The sequence below is a fragment of the Asterias amurensis genome, chromosome 7 (genome assembly GCF_032118995.1).
Source record: "Asterias amurensis chromosome 7, ASM3211899v1".
NCBI classification, from domain to species: domain Eukaryota; kingdom Metazoa; phylum Echinodermata; class Asteroidea; order Forcipulatida; family Asteriidae; genus Asterias; species Asterias amurensis.
Genome location: NC_092654.1, coordinates 4,255,393 through 4,275,115, shown reverse-complemented (window position 1 = coordinate 4,275,115; position 19,723 = coordinate 4,255,393). Strand labels below are relative to the sequence as shown.

The following is a 19,723-nucleotide window of genomic DNA, read 5'->3' as shown; positions in this document are numbered from 1 at the left end:
TAAAATTCTGCTGAGCATTACTTTTTGATTTTGTTTCACACAACCCGAGGGCCGAACCCGAAGTAGTTGTAAAAAAGACACTCTTAACTATTTTATACTCCTTTTTGGGGCTCCGGACATTATTCATCATTTCCCACAAGACTGCGCTGAAGAAAGTAAGACCAAAGCCTTCAATCAATGCGTAGACACCTGTAAACACTGGGATTGTTGAGCCTTTTTTTTCGGGGGGGGGGGGGCATGACAATGAGTCGAACATATAAATACCATTACTTTATTTGTTCAAAGTTTTTATTTGTCATCTCAAAATTTGAATTTTCGAAGTACAGAGTCACCATGGAAATCAAGCTAATCAAAGTTGTCTGAAAAGAGTCATTGCCTATTTCCTATAACACACGTAATTTGAAAATCAGGTTAGAATTCTGACTTACAATAAGTATATAGATATTCTAGCATATTTATCTAATCAAAAATTATCAAAACTGTTAACCTCCCTTTTGGTATGTAGTCTACTCATCCCAGTATCAGTCTTGGACCATGGATTTTTTTTTTAGGTAAGATCGATCTTGTACTGAATTAACCATAATGTTTATTAAAGCAAAGTGTGATATCACATTACAAATTAGTATGGCAGCATTAACAACTCATCTTAAGATGAATTTGAGCTCGTTTCCGAATTGGCGACTACGGTTACGGCTACGGCTGTTGTCAAGGGTGTTGTTAAGGACGTTCTTTACTTCAACGCATGATGACGCGGAAATCTAGCCGTAGCTGTAGCTGTAGCCGCCGTAGTGTTGCAGAGTCGAGCCCATGATGTTATGCGAGTTGTAACTTTGTCAAAAGAGGGCGCAACACGGCTCCTCTGTGACTTATTATCTCACCGCATCTGTATTATGCAGTACATGTACATGTACATGTGGTTCTTTGGGGGTATACAATAGATGTAGTCTAGTGTTTGGTACAAAACGTATATGATTAGTCGATTTGACAGGGGGGGACTAAACGTGACTTGAAACCAACTTTGAAACTTCATCCACGATCCACGGATGGTCGCTTTGACGTGGTGGTGTCTTTCCTCGCTTTTCACCTCTAGGATCCTGGTTCGAATCCCCAGTGGACACTTCGTGGCTTGGGTTTCCAGTCCCTCTGGCTCCGTGTGTTTTCCAGGGTCTTCCCTGAAATAATTCTCTGGGGTTTTCCTGAAACTTCCTTCATTGTCTTCTCTCACTTTGGTTCTGGTGTTTCTGATCAGGTCCACGTCTTGACAATTAAGTCCCAAGGACCCTGGTTCAAATTCACAAGGGCACTTCGTGTATTGGGTTTTTTGTCCCTCTGGTGGCTGCGTGGGTTTTCAAGGGTTTTTCCCTGGAATAATTCTCCGGGGTTTTCCTAAAACTTCTTTTTTTTTTGGTCTGCTCTCACTTGGGTTCTTGGCTAGTAGGCCTACAGTGATTAAGTTCGCTTTTCTCAGAGCCCTTGGCTTCACAACCAGAATTAATGAATGAATGACATGAAATAAAATCCACTAAGAACAGGTCCGATTGTATTTGGCTGATGAAGCCCCCGACGAATGCCGAAGTTATTTTGTTGTTTCAATGACGCTCCTATTATACATTATTCAATCAATTGACTCGCAGCAAGAGATTGGCCCCTTTTGGATCCTGAATGACTCCAGTGGTAGCTTGTTCCACTATCGTCTTATGGGTTTCATTTGTGGACAAGTTCGGTGTTAGCTCCAACATGAGGGCTACGGCACCTGAACAACGAAAGATGATACGACAATCAATATACAAACATTATATTTATACTATTAATAAAGGGAGGCTGTATTAATCATCTATATGAAGCAATTAAAAAGGAAAGATGGAAAATGGAGGTGGGTAGGATAACAGTCCACAGGACAGATAACTGTTGGAGCTCAGCAATCAATCACTGTGGACACCATTAAAGGCAGTGGACACTATTGGTAATTACTCAAAATAATTATTACCATAAAACCTTTCTTGGTGACAAGTAATGGGGAAAGATTGGTGATATAAAACATTGTGAGAAACAGCTCCCTCTGAAGTGCCAAAGTTTTGGAGAAAGAAGTAATTTTCCACGAATTTGATTTCGAGACCTCAAGTTTAGAACTTGAGGTCTCGAAATCAACCATCTAAACGCACACAACTTCGTGTGACAAGGGTGTTTTCTTCTTTCATTATTATCTCGCAACTTTGATGACCGATTGCGCTCAAATTTGCACAGGTTTGTTATTTTATGCATATGTTGAGATACACCAACTGTGAAGGCTAGTCTTTGACAATTACCAATAGTGTCGACTGCCTTTAAGGGAGCAAACGGAACAACAGAGGACATGAGAGAAACAGATGGAGAGACGAGCTGGAACAACAATGGGGTACAGTCAGTTGGTATATATTTTGAGACAATCATGAGGCCATCATCTTGCAGTGGACCGATCCCGACATCTGAAAAGTCCATCAGCCATTACAACTTGTATGCTGTACGACTTTGTGACACTTAATGGCATAGTGCGAAAGTGTTTGTATGTTTTTCGTATTGGAGCGATTTCTTTAAAATTTCAGTTAGTCTAACATGTGTATTGTTCTTAATGTTGTTCTTATTGTTCTAAATTGTTAACAATATTGAATGTAAACACACCAATTTAAGTCTTTTTAACTTCTGTCGTGTATTTTGTGATATTTTTAATAAACCTTAATGAATTGAATTGAAATTGAATTGAAAAATGTGACAACAAACAGGCAGGCGAAGCCCGAGCCAACTCCCAAATGCCCAAGCCGTGGTTTGGCAACCAAGGTGCCTGAAGCACACATCATCAACATGACTGACAGTGCCCAAGCCATAGACGGAACCAAGCCAGTCTTACCAGAAACGTGAGGGCACGCCATTGATGTTCCGGAGAACCTTTCTACGTAATATTCTCCTCTGTACGAAGCACTGAGGATGTCGACACCCGGAGCGTACACGTCTACACATGAGCCGTAGTTGGAGAAACTTGCCCGGTTATCATCATCATCGACGGCACCAACAGTCAGAACCTGAGCGAGTGAAAATAAAAATTATTCCGAAAATTGTCAGGTTCTGCATGATACCAGTGAACTCAAAGCAGCGGCACTGGAAATACAGGCTTTGGTCGGAGCGGTACCAGTGATTTAAGCGGGGTGCAATTTGAGGCTGAGACCACTGGAAAATGCCTCACTTCTCGCTGTAGGCCTGTGTCTTTCTTGACCAGTCTTCCCCTGGGTCTTTCCTCACAGACCATCATTATTATCTCTGTCCCAACGTTGGGATACAAAAAAAACTTGCATTTTTGGAAATGAATTATCCAGGACACTTTCGACTGTCAGAGATTATAGTTGCACCTGTACATTCAATAAAGAGGGCGCTAGATGTATCATGTAGAGGTTGCAGCACACTTATCCCTCATTACGTACGACCAATGCTGTTCTAGGACTTTCGGTCGTCTGCATGCAGCGTGCATATTGTTTATAGTACGTGTAGGCCTCATTTACATGCATGTATATATAAATGTTGTTGTATACGTATTATATGATTTGACTGTGAATCTCCATGTGAAATGAATGCGATGGCAAAGGTGCATTTGGTAGGATCCTGACGTAGGTTCAAGGCATGTTCAGGCTACTTATACTTTTACTTACCTCGGCTACCCTGCCTGGCGAATCAAAGCAGGCGTCGGTGCCGTCGTTTCCAGCACACACGACGACTGTTGTATTAGTCTTGAGGATGAAGTTCCTGACGACGTCATCAAGGTAGGCGGATCCACCAGGAACGTAGATGGACATGGACACAATAGCTGGACTCTGAACTCTGGTCACCAGATATTCAAAAGCTAAAAAGAAACAGAAAACAGATTCTTAATGATATCGTTTGACTCCTATGAAAGAGCAAGCGCGCCCTCTCCCGTTTATTAAAACGCGACACAAACACTCTGAGCTTCCGTAACTCGAGAAGGAGGCCGTACCCGAATTGGCGTCTACTGCTATGGCTACGGCTGTTGCTAAGGGTGTTGCTATTTCGGACACAACCGGTGTCCCAGGGAATTCTGTTCGCCAGCGGAGATTAGGTGTCCCAATGGGAAATTAACATGGCTGAGGAGGATGATTCAACAGAGGGCGCTATCAGAAGAAGTTTGTACAAAGTTTGCCATATTATTGGGGGGGGGGACACCAAATAAAACATGGGTACAGAATCTCCTGCCACACCGGTGCGTTAACTAACGGTAACGCGTGAAGGAAGGTAAACCAACAACAACAGCAACAACTATAGATTCTTTCGAGATTCTCGGTCGTGTAAAAGAGCTATACTATCTATTTTGTGTACGTTTTCGTCCAACCCCAACAGTTAAAACCCAAAATGATTGTGAAACTGACCTTGAATGATTTTACCCTCATCTGACTCCTCAGAACAAGCTGGCAGAACTTTAAGGCTGAAGATATTGACTCCTTTCGCTACGCCAAACACAGTCCCTCCAATAGTACCTGCTACATGACTACCGTGGCCGTTACAGTCCAAACCCTGCAAAGAAGAGGTAAGTAAACTCTCAAACAAAACATCCGATCAAAATACTGACTGGGATTCATAGTGGAGCCTGGTCCGTGTCTGGATCAGTTTGACCGGGAATCTGGGTCAAATTGATCCGAAAACCTTTCAGATGTTCATTTTTTAAAAGCAGTGGACACCATATTGGTATTTTCTCAAATAGTTATTAGTATAAAACCTTACTAGGTAACCAGTAATGGGGAAAGGTTGATAGTATAAAACATTGTGAGAAACGGCTGCCTCTAAAGTGAAGTAGTTTTCAAGAAAGAAGTAATTTTCCCACGAATTCGATTTCGAGACCCAGAATTAGATGAGGTCGCGAAATCAAGCATCTGAAAGCACACAACTTCGTGTAGCAAGGGTGTTTTGTCTTTCATAGTTATTTTGCGACCAACAATTGTTATTTATGCATATGTTGAGATACATCAATGAGAAGACTGGTCTTTAACATTTGCCAAATAGTGTCTCTGGTGCGTTGTACTGCCAGTTAGCTCTGTGTTGTTTTAATAATTTAAAGGCGGTTAACTTGCAGTGCCCATCGCCTCGTTTTGAGTTAGCATTTTGACGTACCTCTTGCATAATATTAAGATAGGCGTATACTCTCTGCAACTGCGTTCACGCACCCGACATTTCGAATTTTGGATTAAACGTTCATACTTCATCCCATTAATTCTATATAAAATTATATGACTTCATCCATAGATATAGAATATAATATAATTCTATATCTATGACTTCATCAAAATAAAACAATAAATACGCATTAAGTTTGCGTTCGCGCGCGGTAACCAACGCGTCAATATTTGTGTTCATACATTCGTCAAGTGCCAGGATTTGTCATTAGATAAAATGCCTTCCGTCCTAATCTTCATTGCTTTCTTTCCATACAATCACTGTCTTTTTTACATCTCGGTGTTCTTTCAAGCTTGTGTTACACGATTTGGAAAAAGAAGCTCAGTTTTTATCTTTTCGTATCAGATTGTTGCCATTATTCACTGAAATTGCGTCTACGCATCCGACAAAATGTTAAAATATTTCAATATGTCCGACTACGCATCCGATTAGTGTGTACCACAGACATAAAGAACCTTTATGTCTGTGGTGTGTACGGCCTAATTTTCATTTTGTTTACACGCTGCATTTTTTCACAACACAGACTAGTCCGCTGTCTCAAGGGAGTTCCCCCATTGACTTGTACATAAACGAGCCTTAGTCTTACCGTACTAATAATGTTGTTTGAAACACCTGACCCCACCCGTGCAAATACTTGCGGGTCCGCCCCTGGAGTTGTGAGATACAATCTCTATAGACCATCTAGAAGACTGTGGGATTGCCAGTTAGATCCCACGTGTTTGACGAGACACAGCACCCGGGTCATAACATTATATGACACAGGAATGGATCAGAACCCGGCACTCTAATCGCTGATACAAATACATCACTAACTAATTGATAACTAATGATGGTTTAAGGCACTTACACTATTGGTAATTACGCAAAATAATTGTTAGCATAAAAACTTACTTGGTTATACGAGCAATGGAAAGCTGTTGATAGTATAAAACATTGTGAGAAACGGCTCCCTCTGAAGTAACGTAGTTTTTTAGAAAGAAGTAATTTCCCACTTAAATATTTGAACTGAATTCGAGACCTCAGCTGACGTCTCGAATTTAAAGGATTTGGGTACCTTTTCAAAATGTCCATAGATTTACATTAAACTTACAAGGTTTGAAGATAATGATAGTGGCAAGCTTCCCTTCAAATATTACTTACTGAGGTGCTGTAGTTTTTGAGAAATGAGTGAAACAATGTCATGAAAATACGTTTGTAAATGATTAAAATAATTTTCGTCTCATGAGACGAAAATTATTTCATGACATTGTTTTACTCAATTCTCAAAAACTACAGCACCTCAGCACGTAATATTTTCAGGGAAGCTTTCTACTATCATTATCTTCAAACTGTGTAAGTTTCGTGTAAATCTGTGGACATTGTGTTTTTTTGTCATACAAAAGTTACATAGACTTTTTAAGACATCTTAAAAGCACAATTTGTGCGACAAAAGGGTGTTTTTCCCTCCCATTATTCTCTCGCAATTTTGACAACCAATTGAGTTCAAATTTCACAGGTTTGTTTATGCATGTTCAGATACACCAAATGAGAAGACTGGTCTCTGACAAATTACCAAAAGTGTCCAGTGTCTTTACTTAAATGTTCAGGTTTTCGCAAAGTCCATCCTTGAATAATTTGAGTTTTCTGAGGAAGAATCTGAATCGTTCAATCTAAACAACAGTCTGTTTCACCCCAATGCATTTAATAACAAATCCCTGGGGCTTACTTAAAAAACAAAAGTTTTTGGTTCATATTTTGTTTAGGTTATCCAATGCATCTGTCACAAATCCCAGGGGGTACTGTCAAAATAATATTTTAAAAAAATTCTGCGTTAATTTGTGTTTAGGTTAACTTTCGAAATGCAGCCTTGTGTTGCGATACAAACAGCTGTGTGTGTGTGTTTACCACAAAATGCATTTAGAAAGCAGCATAAAACAGTAGGTTTTCATATGGCCCAATTTCATCGAGCTGCTTAAGCACAAAAGTTGCTAAGCTAAGCTAAATTATGCTTACCAGAAAATAATTTACTAGCTAAATTGCCATGTAACTATACAATTTGTGACTGGTATCCTACACATTAATCTGCTTAGCAGACAGTTGTTATTTTAAGGCAATGTTTTCTGCTTAAAGGCTCTGGGCACATTTGGTGGTTGCCAAACCAGTCCTCTCACTTGTTGTATCTCAACATAACGCATAAAATAAAAAACCTTTGAAAATTTGAACTCAATTGTGGTCGTCAAAGTTGCGAGAGAATAATGGAAGAAAAAACACCGTTGTCGCACAAGTTGTGTGCTTTCAGATGCTTGAATTTGAGACCTAAGCTGAGGTCTCCAATTCAATTCAAATATTTTAGTGAGAAATTTTCTTTCTCAAAAACTACATTACTTCAGAGGGAGCCGTTTTTTCACAGTGTTTTGTACTATCAGCAGCTCTCCATTGCTCGTTACCAAGTATTTTGTTGTGCAAATAATTATTTTGAGTAATTACCAATAGTGCCCAGTGCCTACAAGCAGCCCTATGAAAATGGGCAATGGACTTGCGCGCTCGAAGTTGTCAAAAGGTGTTGCCCATTGTGCTTGGGTTCACATTGACTTATACTCACATTGCCGCCATTAGCGTCGAATAGTACACTCGCCCTGCCGCCAAAATCATAGTGTTTTGGGTTGATCCCAGTGTCAATGACATACACATTTACACCCTGGCCGGTTCCTGAAAAAAAAAAAAAAAAAAAAATAATAATGTTACGTAACGTAGCGTAACGTAACGGAACGTAACGTAACGTAAACGTGACAACCCAACAGAGGACGCGCTTTTCTTCTTCAAATCGATTCGGCTGACGACTTTCTGTATGTAATTACAAAGACTTAATACTTTGGACAGTCTGCCCCGGTGCATTCGAATAGCTTTGACGTCAATCCTGGGGCTCACCCGGGTCAGCCCTCAGTGCCCTGCTTGTGGAGTGGGTCACTTGGGGTAAACCGATGTGCATGACGTCACCACGAGAAGGGTGAGTTGTCGTTTGTTTAGCTCTGTCATGGGCTCACTCGTGTGAGCACCGCGGGGTCGACCCAGGGAGGCTAATCGAACGCCTCCCATATAAAACGAACTATGTTTCATTTTACATATCGCCGACAATCGGGAGCAAAATAACATGCGGAAAGAAAAATCTTAAATAATTTGGGAAGCGTTACTGCAGTTCTCAGATTCAAAATTGGAGAATAATAATTGATATATTTCTTACATAACCACTTTTACTTTGGAGTGAAATCTTTCTGAAAATGCTTTTTTTATATCGAAAGCTGTTGTATGCTTTTAACCAATAGTTTGTATTGGCGTTAGTTCAAGAGTACAAACATGAGAAACATGGTTTAAAGACAGTGGACACTATTGGTAATTGTCAAAGACAAGTCTGCTCACTTGTTGTATCTCAACGTATGCATAAAATAACAAACCTGTGAAAACTTGAGCTCAATTGGTCATCGAAGTTGCGAGATAGTAATGAAAGAAAAAACACCCTGATCACACGAAGTTGGGTGCTTTCAGATGCTTGATTTTGAGACCTCAAATTCTAAACTTGAGGTCTCGAAATCAAATTCGTGGAAAATTACTTCTTTCTCAAAAACTAAGTCACTTCAGAGGGAGCCGTTTCTCACAATGTTTTATACTATCAACCTCTCCCAATTACTCGCTACCATGTAAGGTTTTAGGCTAATAATTATTTTGAGTAATTACCAATAGTGTCGACTGCCTTTAAAAACACTGGACACTGTTGGTTATTACTAGCATAATATAAGTAAATAAATAGCTAGAAATTGAGTGCTGTTGATAGAACATTGTGAAAAAAAGATTCCCTCTGATGAAGTAACGCAGTTTTTGAGGAAGAGGTACTTTCTCACTCAAGTATTAAAATACTTAAAGCCTGAGGCCTTTTTAGGCATCTGTAAGCACACAAACTTTTGCAACATAGGTGTTTTTTCCTTAATTATTTTCTTGCAACTTCGATGACCAATGGGTCCAAGTTTTCACAGATTTGTTATTTTATGCCAATTTTTAAGTTGCGAAAGTTGAGTGAGAATGTGGTCTTTGACAATTACCAAAGGTGCCTTTAATTAAATCACGTTGTTGTTGTTATATCAGTTTGAATATTTGTAGAAGATCTTTATATCTCTTAGCTCCTTCCCCCCCCCCCCATAAACTTGTTCGTCCCGTGGGACCTGACCCATTTCTGGGTCTATATGACCCGAAATCTGTGTCCATGACCCAGAAATGGATCAAACTGGCGGAGAGTCCGAGTTTAAATCCCATTTTCACCGCTCTCCAAGCCATCAGGCTCAATGGAATCCTAATCCGGGTCAATTCGGGCCCGGGAGTTTTCAGAGTGTATGGCCGGATTCAACCAGGGTATAAACACCCTGTTTTGAGTTTTTGCAGGTTTCAGAAGGTTAAACCGGGTAATACATCAATTGGGAGAGTATAACTGAAGAGAGTTGTATTTACCAACCACGTTGTAATGATTGTCTAGCTGTAATACCTCAATCGTGAACCACGTTGTAATGATTGTCTAGCTGTAATACCTCAATCGGGAGAGTGTATAATAACCAAAAAGAGTTGTATTTACCAACCACGTTGTAGTGATTGTCTAGCGGCAAACGATCCTGGTCGATACGGTCGAGGTTCCAATTCGCCGTAGTACCCCCCAAACGGGCCTTGTTTAATTCCTGTACGTAGTCCACCTCTGGCAATTTTCGAACCTGAATTGGAAATCGTACGAAGACCCCAGTGAGTAATCGGATCATTGATTTAATATAGAAACTCATACGCACTGTAGAACTGACGTCATTAAGCCGCCATATTGAAAAAAAAAACCCGCAAATCTGTGGTGGTTGCAACCCACAAAAGTTGTATACAACAAAATTTCAAAAACACTAAAGCATATATTTAAAAAAAAAGTGAAGTGACATTTAAACTTCTTTGTATTTTGCTGTTGTATGGGACTAGCACAGGGTCCTCCCGAGCTACGCAAGTCACAAAAGGGGTTGGGGTCGCTGCAGGAGAGCTAAATTCGAATTAGGAAAGCGGCCATCATGAAAAAGGGTCACACACTTGTGAGCAACAACGGACAATTTTTTCTGGACCTTATTAGAAAAATCCCCGAGGGGGGGGGGGGGGGGTAAGTATGTACTTGTGTCGTAGGCCGACAATTTTTAATAAGGCTCGGTCCATTGGAGCCAAGGGCGCAACACTCAAAATGACGTCATGCGCATAATGGTATATTATTACGTATCTCCATTTTGTGGGCGGATTGAAATCACATGACTTAAAACTGTATAAATGTCTGACTTTTTAATCTTACCTTTTCTAGCAACGGGGGGCTTAAGGTGGCCTGAAAACCCTGTATGACGTCATACTGACGTGCCGTAATCCTGGCTTGTCCAGTACGAAAAGCTCTACTGTCTTGGCCACGCATTACTGACAAAACTCCATTTACATTGGAATCATCCTACAAGTACACAAACGAAAGTCACACATTTTGTGTCAGTGAAAGATACAGCAACATGGTCAGAGTTGTATCAATCATCAGCATAATCATTACTGAAGGCACTGGACACCACTGGTACGTCAAAGACCAGTCTTCTCAGTTGGTGTACCCCAACCTATGCACAAAATAACAAACCTGCGAAAATTTGAGCTCAATCGGTCGTCGAAGTTGCGAGATAATAATAAAAGAAAACACCCTTGTCACACGAAGTTGTGTGCTTTCAGATGCTTGATTTCGGGACCTCATAATCTATTTCTGAGGTCTCGAATTCAAACTCAAATATTTTGATGGAAAATTACTTCTTTCTCAAAACTACATTACTTCAGAGAGAGCCGTTTCTCATAATGTTTTATATTATCAACAGCTCTCTATTGATCGTTGAAAAAGTAAGTTTTTATGCTAAAATTTTTTTTGGAGTAATTACACATATAGTGTCCAGTGCCTTTAAGTGCAATATCGCATTCACGGCAACGATATCAGGTTAATTTATCTCGTACCGAGGAGGCAATTGCAATAATAACATTAGATTAATCATTATTAATACAACAATAAACATACTCTTAATGAAAGTCAGACTCTAATTTTATTTAATTAAGTTCACTTTATCTGTTTACATCTAAGAAGCTAACAAGACGGAAATTAGAGGCAAAGAGCGGAACATAAATAAATAGTTTAAATTATGGACTCTCAATTAATTGAATTTCTATCTCAGTTTTTAAACTAAAAAGATGGGAACAAAGCAGTCGAGTGAATCGGTCACGCCCACTGACCACCCTTAGGTGCAAATAAATACGTCGTCTTAAAGGCGCTGTGCACTATTGGTAATTTCTCAAAATAATTGTTGCATAAAAACTTACTTGGTGACAAGTAATGGGGAGGTGTTGATAGTATAGGTTTTCTCGGTCAAATTAAGAAAATGAGCAGCCAATTTCATTATCATGCGTTCGAGTTAAAACAGTTTTGCCTCTCCAGTTGTTACTGCGTTTCAAATTCAGAATTCGGCCATTCAATTTCATTTTGAGTCTAGTCAAATTCCTTTAACACTCTGTTCAATTAAGCGTATCGTCATTCTTTTTCGTGACACACCCGCCTCAAGAAGCGTCTGCGAATTTGAATGCTGCTTTGATGAATGGTTAAATTGAATAATTTCTTTTGTTAAATCGAATGACGCAACACTTACATTTGATTAACCATAAAACGAAATCGAATGACCCTTTCCACTAGCATTTGATTTCGCGCGAAATAGAACAGCTTGGTGCTTAAAGGAACACGTTGCCTTGGATCGGACGAGTTGGTCAAAACAAAAGCGTTTGTAACCGTTTTTTATAAAATGCATATGGTTGGAAAGATGTTTTAAAAGTAGAATACAATGATCCACACAAGTTTGCCTCGAAATTGCGTGGTTTTCCTTCTACTGTGCGAACTAACATGGTCGGCCATTTAAGGGAGTCAAAATTTTGACCCCCATAAATGGCCGACGTGTTAGTCGACAAGGTAAAAGGAAAACCACGCAATTTCGAGGCATGTTTGTGTGGATCATTGTATTCTACTTTTACAACATCTTTCTACCCATATGCATTTTATAAAAAACGGTTACAAACGCTTTTCAAAGACCAACTCGACCGATCCAAGGCAACGTGTTCCTTTAAATTGGCTCCTCATTTGCCGAAATTGACCGAGAAAACCTATATAAAACATAACACAGTTTTTGAGAAAGATGTGATTTCTCACTCTAACTGTCAAAACTCCAGGCCTGAAACATTTTATGCAGGCATGTAAAAGCACACAAATTTCGAACACTGTTCTCTTGCAACTTTGATGACCAATAGTGAGTCAAAGTCACTACGAGGCGATGGGCGCAGCCTCTGCATGCAAGGGATGGGGGAAGTGCGCCCATGTTGGGTAAGAATTATGACGTCATGCATAAGTATTAAGAGAGGCCTATGTTGGGCTACACCAAGTGGGAACTGGCCCCTGACAATTACCAACGGTGTCATGTGCCTTTAAGAATGGTTAACAGTCAAACGTATTTCAATCTATTTTCTTACTTTCTGAAAACCTTACCTTTAATTTGATTAGATACTTTCCATGAACTCTATACCCGCCTCTGGCTGCCATCAGAAATGGCGCTTTGTGAACGGCGTTACAACTCGCCACAAATAGCGTCAAAATCCAAATATTCATGATGTCTGAAAAGAAACAAAATTATGACCAATGGGTAGAGCAATACGGTAACGGAGTAATGTGGCAGTCATGTGTTCAAGTCCAACCCGAGTATTTTGCGCGTGGGTTGTTTTTACAGACACAGGGAAGCACTGGTCCGTGGGAAACGTGTTTGGTGAAGACTCAAAATATATTACAGTGTCGGTGTTGCATTGCATCAGATTAGGAACATAGCCTATTTTTATTATCTCCAGAATTGAGGTTTTGATAAATGTTGAACGATATGCCTACACCAAGTTCGAATCCTACATCGGGACTGTTGCGGGGGCCTGACATGACATGCCTATTTTGTTGCTGATAACTTCATTTGAGTATTGTTTTTCACACATTTTAATTGTTATTTCATGCAACATTTAATTAGCTTGTTGATTTCTAAAGCATAATTCATACCAGATATGCATAAACTATATATACTTAAAGCTTAAAGGGTTTTGGTGTACGAAATATGTGTACGATATAAAACACCAAATTCTAAAGATTTAGAAACTTTATACATGGTTTAAAGAAAATGATAGCAGAAAGATTTCCTTAAAGCCATTGGACACTTTCGGTAAACAGTGTTGTCCAAAGGGCCAAACTTCGTGTATCACAACTTATATATAAAATAACAAACCTGTGAAAATTTAGGCTCAATCGGTCACCGGAGTCGGGAGAAAATAACGGGAAAACCCACCCTTGTTTCCGCGCGTTTAGCCGTGTCATGACATGTGTTGAAAGTAAATCCGTAATTCTCGATGTCGAGAATTGATAATTGTTTTAATGTTTTCTCAAAAAGTAAAGCGTTTCATGGAATAATATTTCAAGAGAAGTCTTTCACCGTTACCTTCTGTAAACCCTGTAAGTTATTTGTAAATCTGTGAACTTTTATTTAATTTTTTTCTGTGTATAATGGCTTTAATATAGTTTTTAAAAAAAGAAAAAACAAGTTCACGAAAATAATTTTCTTCTTAATGAGACGGATATTTTTGATAGAATGTATAACGGATTGACGCAACTCTTCTAACAACTTGCTCTGTGATTGTCACATATTTTCTCAGTGAAGCTAAAACTTCTACAAGAAAATAACCTCACATACGTCTTCATTCACAGTGAGTAGGGATTCATGTCTTGGCCCCCAAAAAATGTCTACAAAAGGTATCAAACCCCTTTAAAATAGTTATACCTCATCGCTGCATTTCCTTGCTTCAAACCTTAAGTCCAAAGAAAATATCAAATTCCCGTCGATTTTAACCGTACGTCCGTAAATCCATTTTCCGGAAGCTATATCCTACTTGTGTCCACTCTTGTCCCAGCAGTGATGTCATTGTGGCTATTAAAGCAAACTATGGTTGGTTATTGACGGTCAGTGGTTATTAATTTATTCCTCGTTGAAAAAAAAGACTCATTGTTGATTTGTGTACGTCAGCAAAAACAGACCTCGAGCCATTGTTATCTGGGTTGTGTAAACAATACTAGTCGCGTGATATTGACAGAACGATTATTGTTTTTTAATTTATGATCCACCCTTTTTGATCTGATAAAGCTTTCATTTGTAATTAATATTTTGTTATGGCATATCTATAGTTTCAGAAAAGTACATTGACACCATGTCACAACCAAGATTATTGGTGACGGTGACGTCAGGGGGAGTTGATTCAATAAGTGTGAAAAGTAAGTCTTTGATCGTCCATGTTTGCTTAAGAACACTGTACTGGACACTAATGGTTTTCGTCCAAGACCAGTCTTCTCAGTTGGTGTATCTCAACATGTGCATAAAATAACAAACCTATGGAAATTTGAGCTCAATTGGTCGTCAAAGTTGCGAGATAATAATGACAGAAAAATCACCCTTGTCACATCACGAAGTTGTGTGCTATAAGATGCTTGATTTCGAGACCGCAAAATCTAATTATATGAGGCCTCGAAATCAAATTCATGGAAAATTACTTCTTTTTCGAAAACTACGTTAACTCACAATGTTTTATACTATCAACATCTCTCCATTGCTCGTTACCAAGTAAGGTTTTATGCTAGTAATTATTTTGATTAATTACCAATAGTGTCCACTGCCTTTAAACCGTAAATAGATTAATCTTGATTGTTGCAGGCAATGAATTCTATAGCTTCGCCAAAGACGTGTTAATTTCACCGATCGCTTCCCGCTTATGAGAGTTAACCATTTACCATTGTCACCTAAATAAGTGTCACTATCGAAATATTGATATTTATTGCATAAAATTATAATGCTGTTATAGAATTACACGGCCATGTTTAGATGGAGTATTTTTGTAAGAGTAAAAACCAATTCAACACAAACAAGATTAGTTAATTATTATTCAATTTTGTTTTACACCGTTTGTGTTATTCATACTCTTATCAGTTTTACAGCTGCAACTGGAGAAATTATTAACAGACTGAGAGACACTGGCCACCTTTGAAAATTGTCGAATACCACTTGCTGTATACCAATATGCATACAATAACACACCTGTGAAAATTTAAGCTCAATTAGTCGAGATAAAGTTGCGAGAGAATAATGGAAGAAAAAACACCCTTGTCATCAAAGTTGTGTGCTTTCAGATGCTTGATTTCGGGACCTCAAAATCTAATTCTAAGGTCTCGAAATCAAATCAAATTCAAATAATATTTTAGTGAAAATTACTTCTTTTTCAAAAACTACGTTACTTCAGAGGTTCAGAATGTTGTACTATCAACAGCTCTCCATTGCTTGTTACCAAATCAGTTTTTATGCTAAACAATTATTTTGTCTAATTTCCAATAGTGTCCAGTGCCTTTAAGGCAAACTGCCTTCAAGGGTATTATATTTAAAAGATTAACTGCCCATGCCTTTTTATAAATTAGGCCAATTCGATTAATCCAACGGACAAAATGAAAATCGATGTTGACGTCATACATGCTTTTCGACAACGCTGCGTATAGCTGTTCATGTTTTGTTGGTCATAATTTTGTTTATCTATAAATTACCTTTTTTTTATCTAAACTAAACACTGTTATCGTGACGGAAATGTGACGTAAATTCTTGTTCTTGTATTGTGAATAATTAAAGACACTGGTCACCTTTGGTAATTGACAAAGACCGGTCTTCTCCTTTGGTGTATCTCAACACACCTGTGGGAATTTGAACTCAAGTGGTCGTCGAAGTTGCGAGATAAAAATGGAAGGAAAAAACACCCTTGTCACACGAAGTTGTGTGCTTTCAGATGCTTTCAAATTTTGAGGTCTCGAAATCAAAATCAAATATTTTAGTGGACTATTACCTTTTTCTGGAAAAATACGTTACTTCAGAGGGAGCCGTTTCCCCCTACTATCACTTACTATCTCCATTACTAAGTGATTCTTATTGTTTTGTAACGAGCAATGGAGAGCAACTGATAGTATAAGACACTGTTAGAAACGGCTCCCTCTGAAGTAACGTAGTTTTTGAGAAAAAAGGTATATCTCACTAAAATAATTGAATTAAGAGACCTCATCAGATAGAGGTCTCGAATTCAAGCATCTGGAAGTACTCAACTTGTACGACAAGGGTGTTTTTTCTTGCAACATCGACGACCAATTAATTTAGTCAAAATGTTCACAGATTTGTTATTATAATATATGCATATACTGGGAACCACCAAAGAGAACGCTGGTCTTTGACAATAAACACAGATGTCCAGTGCCTGTAAGAGGTAATTACACGTTTGGTAATTACTCAAAACAAATATTAACCTAAAGACTGACTTGGTAACGAGCATTGGAGAGCTGTTGATAGTATAAAACATTGTGGGAAACGACTGAAGTAGCATAGATTTTGAGAAAGGGGCAGTTTCTCACTAAAATAATAAAAGTCTTTTATTCCTATCTGAAATCACACAAATTCGTCTAACAAGGGTATTTTTTCTCTCATCATTTTCTCGCAACTTCGATGACCAATTTAGGTAAAATTTTCACAGGCTTGTTATTTTATCTTTTGTTAGGAAACACCAATATTGAGAACACTGGTCTTTGACAATTACCACAGGTGTACAGTGTCTTTAAAGATACTGGACACATTGGTTGCACTCAATTGGTCGTCGATGAGTTGCGAGGTAATAATGGAAAGAAAAAAACACCGTCAAACGAAGTGCTTGATTTGGGGACTTCAAAATGTAATTCTGGGGTCTCGAAATCAAGTTCGTTGAATTTTTTTTTCTTTTTTTCTCGAAAACTACGTTACTTCAGAGGAAGCTGTTTCTCACAATGTTTTATACTATCAAAAGCTCCCAATTACTTGTTACCAAGTAAGGTTGTATGCTAATATTTATTTGAGTAATTACCAATAATGTCCAGAGCCTTTAAACTGCCTAGCTTACCTCTAGCGATGACGACTTGCACCAAGTGGAATCAACACGCCCTCATTCACAAAACTCCACTGCGGCAAGTGGTTGTCTGCCTCGAATTTTATACACTTTTCTCGACATTAAAACAATACCCTTCTCTGCTTGGTAATGGATGACTTTCATTTAAAGAGTTCGGCATGATTAGTTTTTCTGTGCCGAGGAACTAAACTAATTGGATCTTATGAGTATTGGACCAAAGTGAATGAAAATAGTGACATCTGTTTGTCACTCTACAACCTCGATTTATGTGTAGTTTAATCATAAAACCATGGACATGTGGGTCCGTTCAAGCATTGCTAATAACTTAATGAATTTTGAATGTTGTTGGTACAATGCCGGCTGGCCTAGTTGATTGTAATGAACTTGGCAGTCGTTGCTTGAGGATTCTTCGAAAAGCCCATGAGTCTTCTTGTGAAGTACTATAATACAATTGAACCATGGTTAACGGCCTGTTGGTGAACCTGTAACATCTTGAAAAAGAGGAAATTGATGTTATGTATTTTGTTGTTAAGCTGCTCTGATGAACTACTTTGGTAGAACAATATTGAATGCAAAAAAAAAAAAAAAAAAAAAAAAAAAAAAAAAACTTATCGCCTGCTGTTTCGATCTAATCACTCAATTTCTGATATAATTTTACATGACATTGGGGCAGTAGGTAACCAACGAGAGACTGTTCGTTTGAGTAGGGAAAAACTGTGGATAAGGCGCATTCAGACCATTCAACCCATGGTCTGAACATCCAGTAACTGAAACGTAAAACCCTATCCCTTTTGGGTAATTCATGTATGAGGTGACTGATGTTTGTCTGGTTGTATGACGATGATGACTGTCTTTTTTGTTGATGGCGAATTTACTTATGTCGACGGCTGCGGGTTGGTTGGCTGCTTTGTAGAGAAGAGTCAATTAGCGTCTAAGCCGTCTCTCCTCTAACAGACCCCATTCCAGGCTCTTTTTCATAGAGGTTACTCCTCACTTTCCCAACGGATATTCCCCTTTTTAGGCTACCTCAGTCAATAATTTATAAATTTTCCCCGTCTTCCAACCCTTGATATTGTCATTTGTGTTGTCATCGTCTTGTGCCCCCCCCCCCCCACCCCACCCCCAACACCCTAGTGTCAAAGCGCCTCGTCAATATAGTAAGAGTAAATAATTTGCATAAAATTGCGTTGGACATGTCCGACGATTTGTTGTAGCGCCACCAACTGGTACAGGCAGGTTAGGTTTTCCCTGGTATCCGCTCTTTCCTATACATGTGTATACTAAAAAGGAAGAGAACCATGACCCAATTGACACGTACACGATCGACATCGCTCTTTTCCACTTTGCTTGTTGTGAGTTATCGCGTCGACTTGGCACAAACATCTGTTCAAAATGGTAAGAATTACAACTTTTAAAGGAACCATTTGTGTTTATTTGAAGTTGTCTGAATTTTCTTTGGATGACGGTAAATTAGGTGAAATAAATGAGCCTTTGTGTCTGTAATGGTTTGGCAAGAAAAGAAAAACTCCAAAATGTTTACTTACACTTTATTACAGAGTAGGAAAAATTTGTCCAATAACCGGACAATATTATATATTATTGAATAAATAAACCCTTCTTCATTCAAGTTCTTTTTAAAAAACATATGTTTGTAAAGGTTTATTGAATGCTGTTAATGGTTGGGTTGTGATTGGCCATTCCAACATTCCTTCTTATTACTAGTACAAAGAACACATACATAGACATGATAGATAGAGTCTATTTTTGGCAAGATCTTCTCTGGCCTCTGGCTGGTTTTAAAAAAGATGTGCAAACAGGTGAAGCCTTTCCCCTTTAGATTTCATACAACACAAGGAAGGGAAAAGTTTCCATACAGCGCCACCACTTTTTCATCCTTTATGAAATAATATAGTGTATGAGATACATTCGTAAAAATTAGTGAAGAAGTGGTGGCGCCATATGGAAAGTTATCCCAAGGAAGTTGCACACTACTATAAAGACAAAGTCAAGAAAGTTTGGTTCCGAAAGTTTTGATGCATATTATTTAAAATAGGTTTTGGATAACTTTCCGTATGGCACCACTGTTTTCACTCATTTTTACAAAAAGGGATATATCAATCAGGTAAATTAGATACTATATTATTTCATATCGAATGAAAAAGTGGTCGCCATACGGAAACTCTCCACTCACAACCCCTCACGACAACTCACGACAACAATTTTTAAATGCACTTTAACAGAACATTTGAACATTAGTCAACCGTAAAATGTATGCACAAGAGTCATATGCACCCAAATCATTTTCAAACTGTTGAAAAAATTGTATTTTTAATTGTAAAAAAGGTGTTTTTTTACCCGAATTTAGTAACGAACGGTAATATCCGCCATGTTGTCTTTCGACGCACTTGGACGATTCTATTATACCGCAGGGGTG

General features: G+C 38.6%; 2 protein-coding genes across 3 annotated transcripts in view; one reads left to right on the top strand and one right to left on the bottom strand.

Moving 5' to 3' along the window:
* LOC139939622 (ras-related and estrogen-regulated growth inhibitor-like) overlaps positions 1-19,723 on the top strand; it is a 92,621-nt gene that overhangs the window by 71,060 nt on the left and 1,838 nt on the right. Inside the window, exon 5 of the mRNA XM_071935664.1 lies at positions 4,443-4,567. The gene's annotated coding sequence lies outside the window, so the exon portion shown is untranslated. The remainder of the gene's footprint in view (positions 1-4,442; positions 4,568-19,723) is intronic.
* Positions 293-17,375, bottom strand: LOC139939621 (aqualysin-1-like). 2 transcript variants are annotated; one of them, XM_071935662.1, is made up of 9 exons: positions 17,284-17,375; positions 12,794-12,918; positions 10,544-10,690; positions 9,809-9,941; positions 7,793-7,899; positions 4,410-4,554; positions 3,678-3,868; positions 2,885-3,056; positions 293-1,753 (listed from the first exon to the last, which is right to left on the bottom strand). In XM_071935662.1, exons 2-9 carry the CDS (start codon positions 12,911-12,913, stop codon positions 1,620-1,622), a joined length of 1,149 nt encoding a protein of 382 aa, XP_071791763.1. In that variant the 5' UTR covers positions 12,914-12,918; positions 17,284-17,375; the 3' UTR covers positions 293-1,619. The 2 variants fall into 2 exon arrangements, with proteins under 2 accessions (XP_071791763.1, XP_071791764.1); XM_071935663.1 differs by lacking the exon at positions 17,284-17,375 and adding an exon at positions 14,115-14,230.

Excerpts from the sequence above, each read along its gene's own strand:
- LOC139939621 (XM_071935662.1), bottom strand. The coding sequence starts at position 12,913 with ATGAATATTTGGATTTTGACGCTATTTGTGGCGAGTTGTAACGCCGTT. Across the intron at positions 9,942-10,543 it reads GCCCCCCGTTGCTAGAAAAG|GTTCGAAAATTGCCAGAGGT; the intron begins GTAAGATTAAAA and ends TTTCCAATTCAG. Across the intron at positions 4,555-7,792 it reads TCGACGCTAATGGCGGCAAT|GGTTTGGACTGTAACGGCCA; the intron begins GTGAGTATAAGT and ends TCTTCTTTGCAG.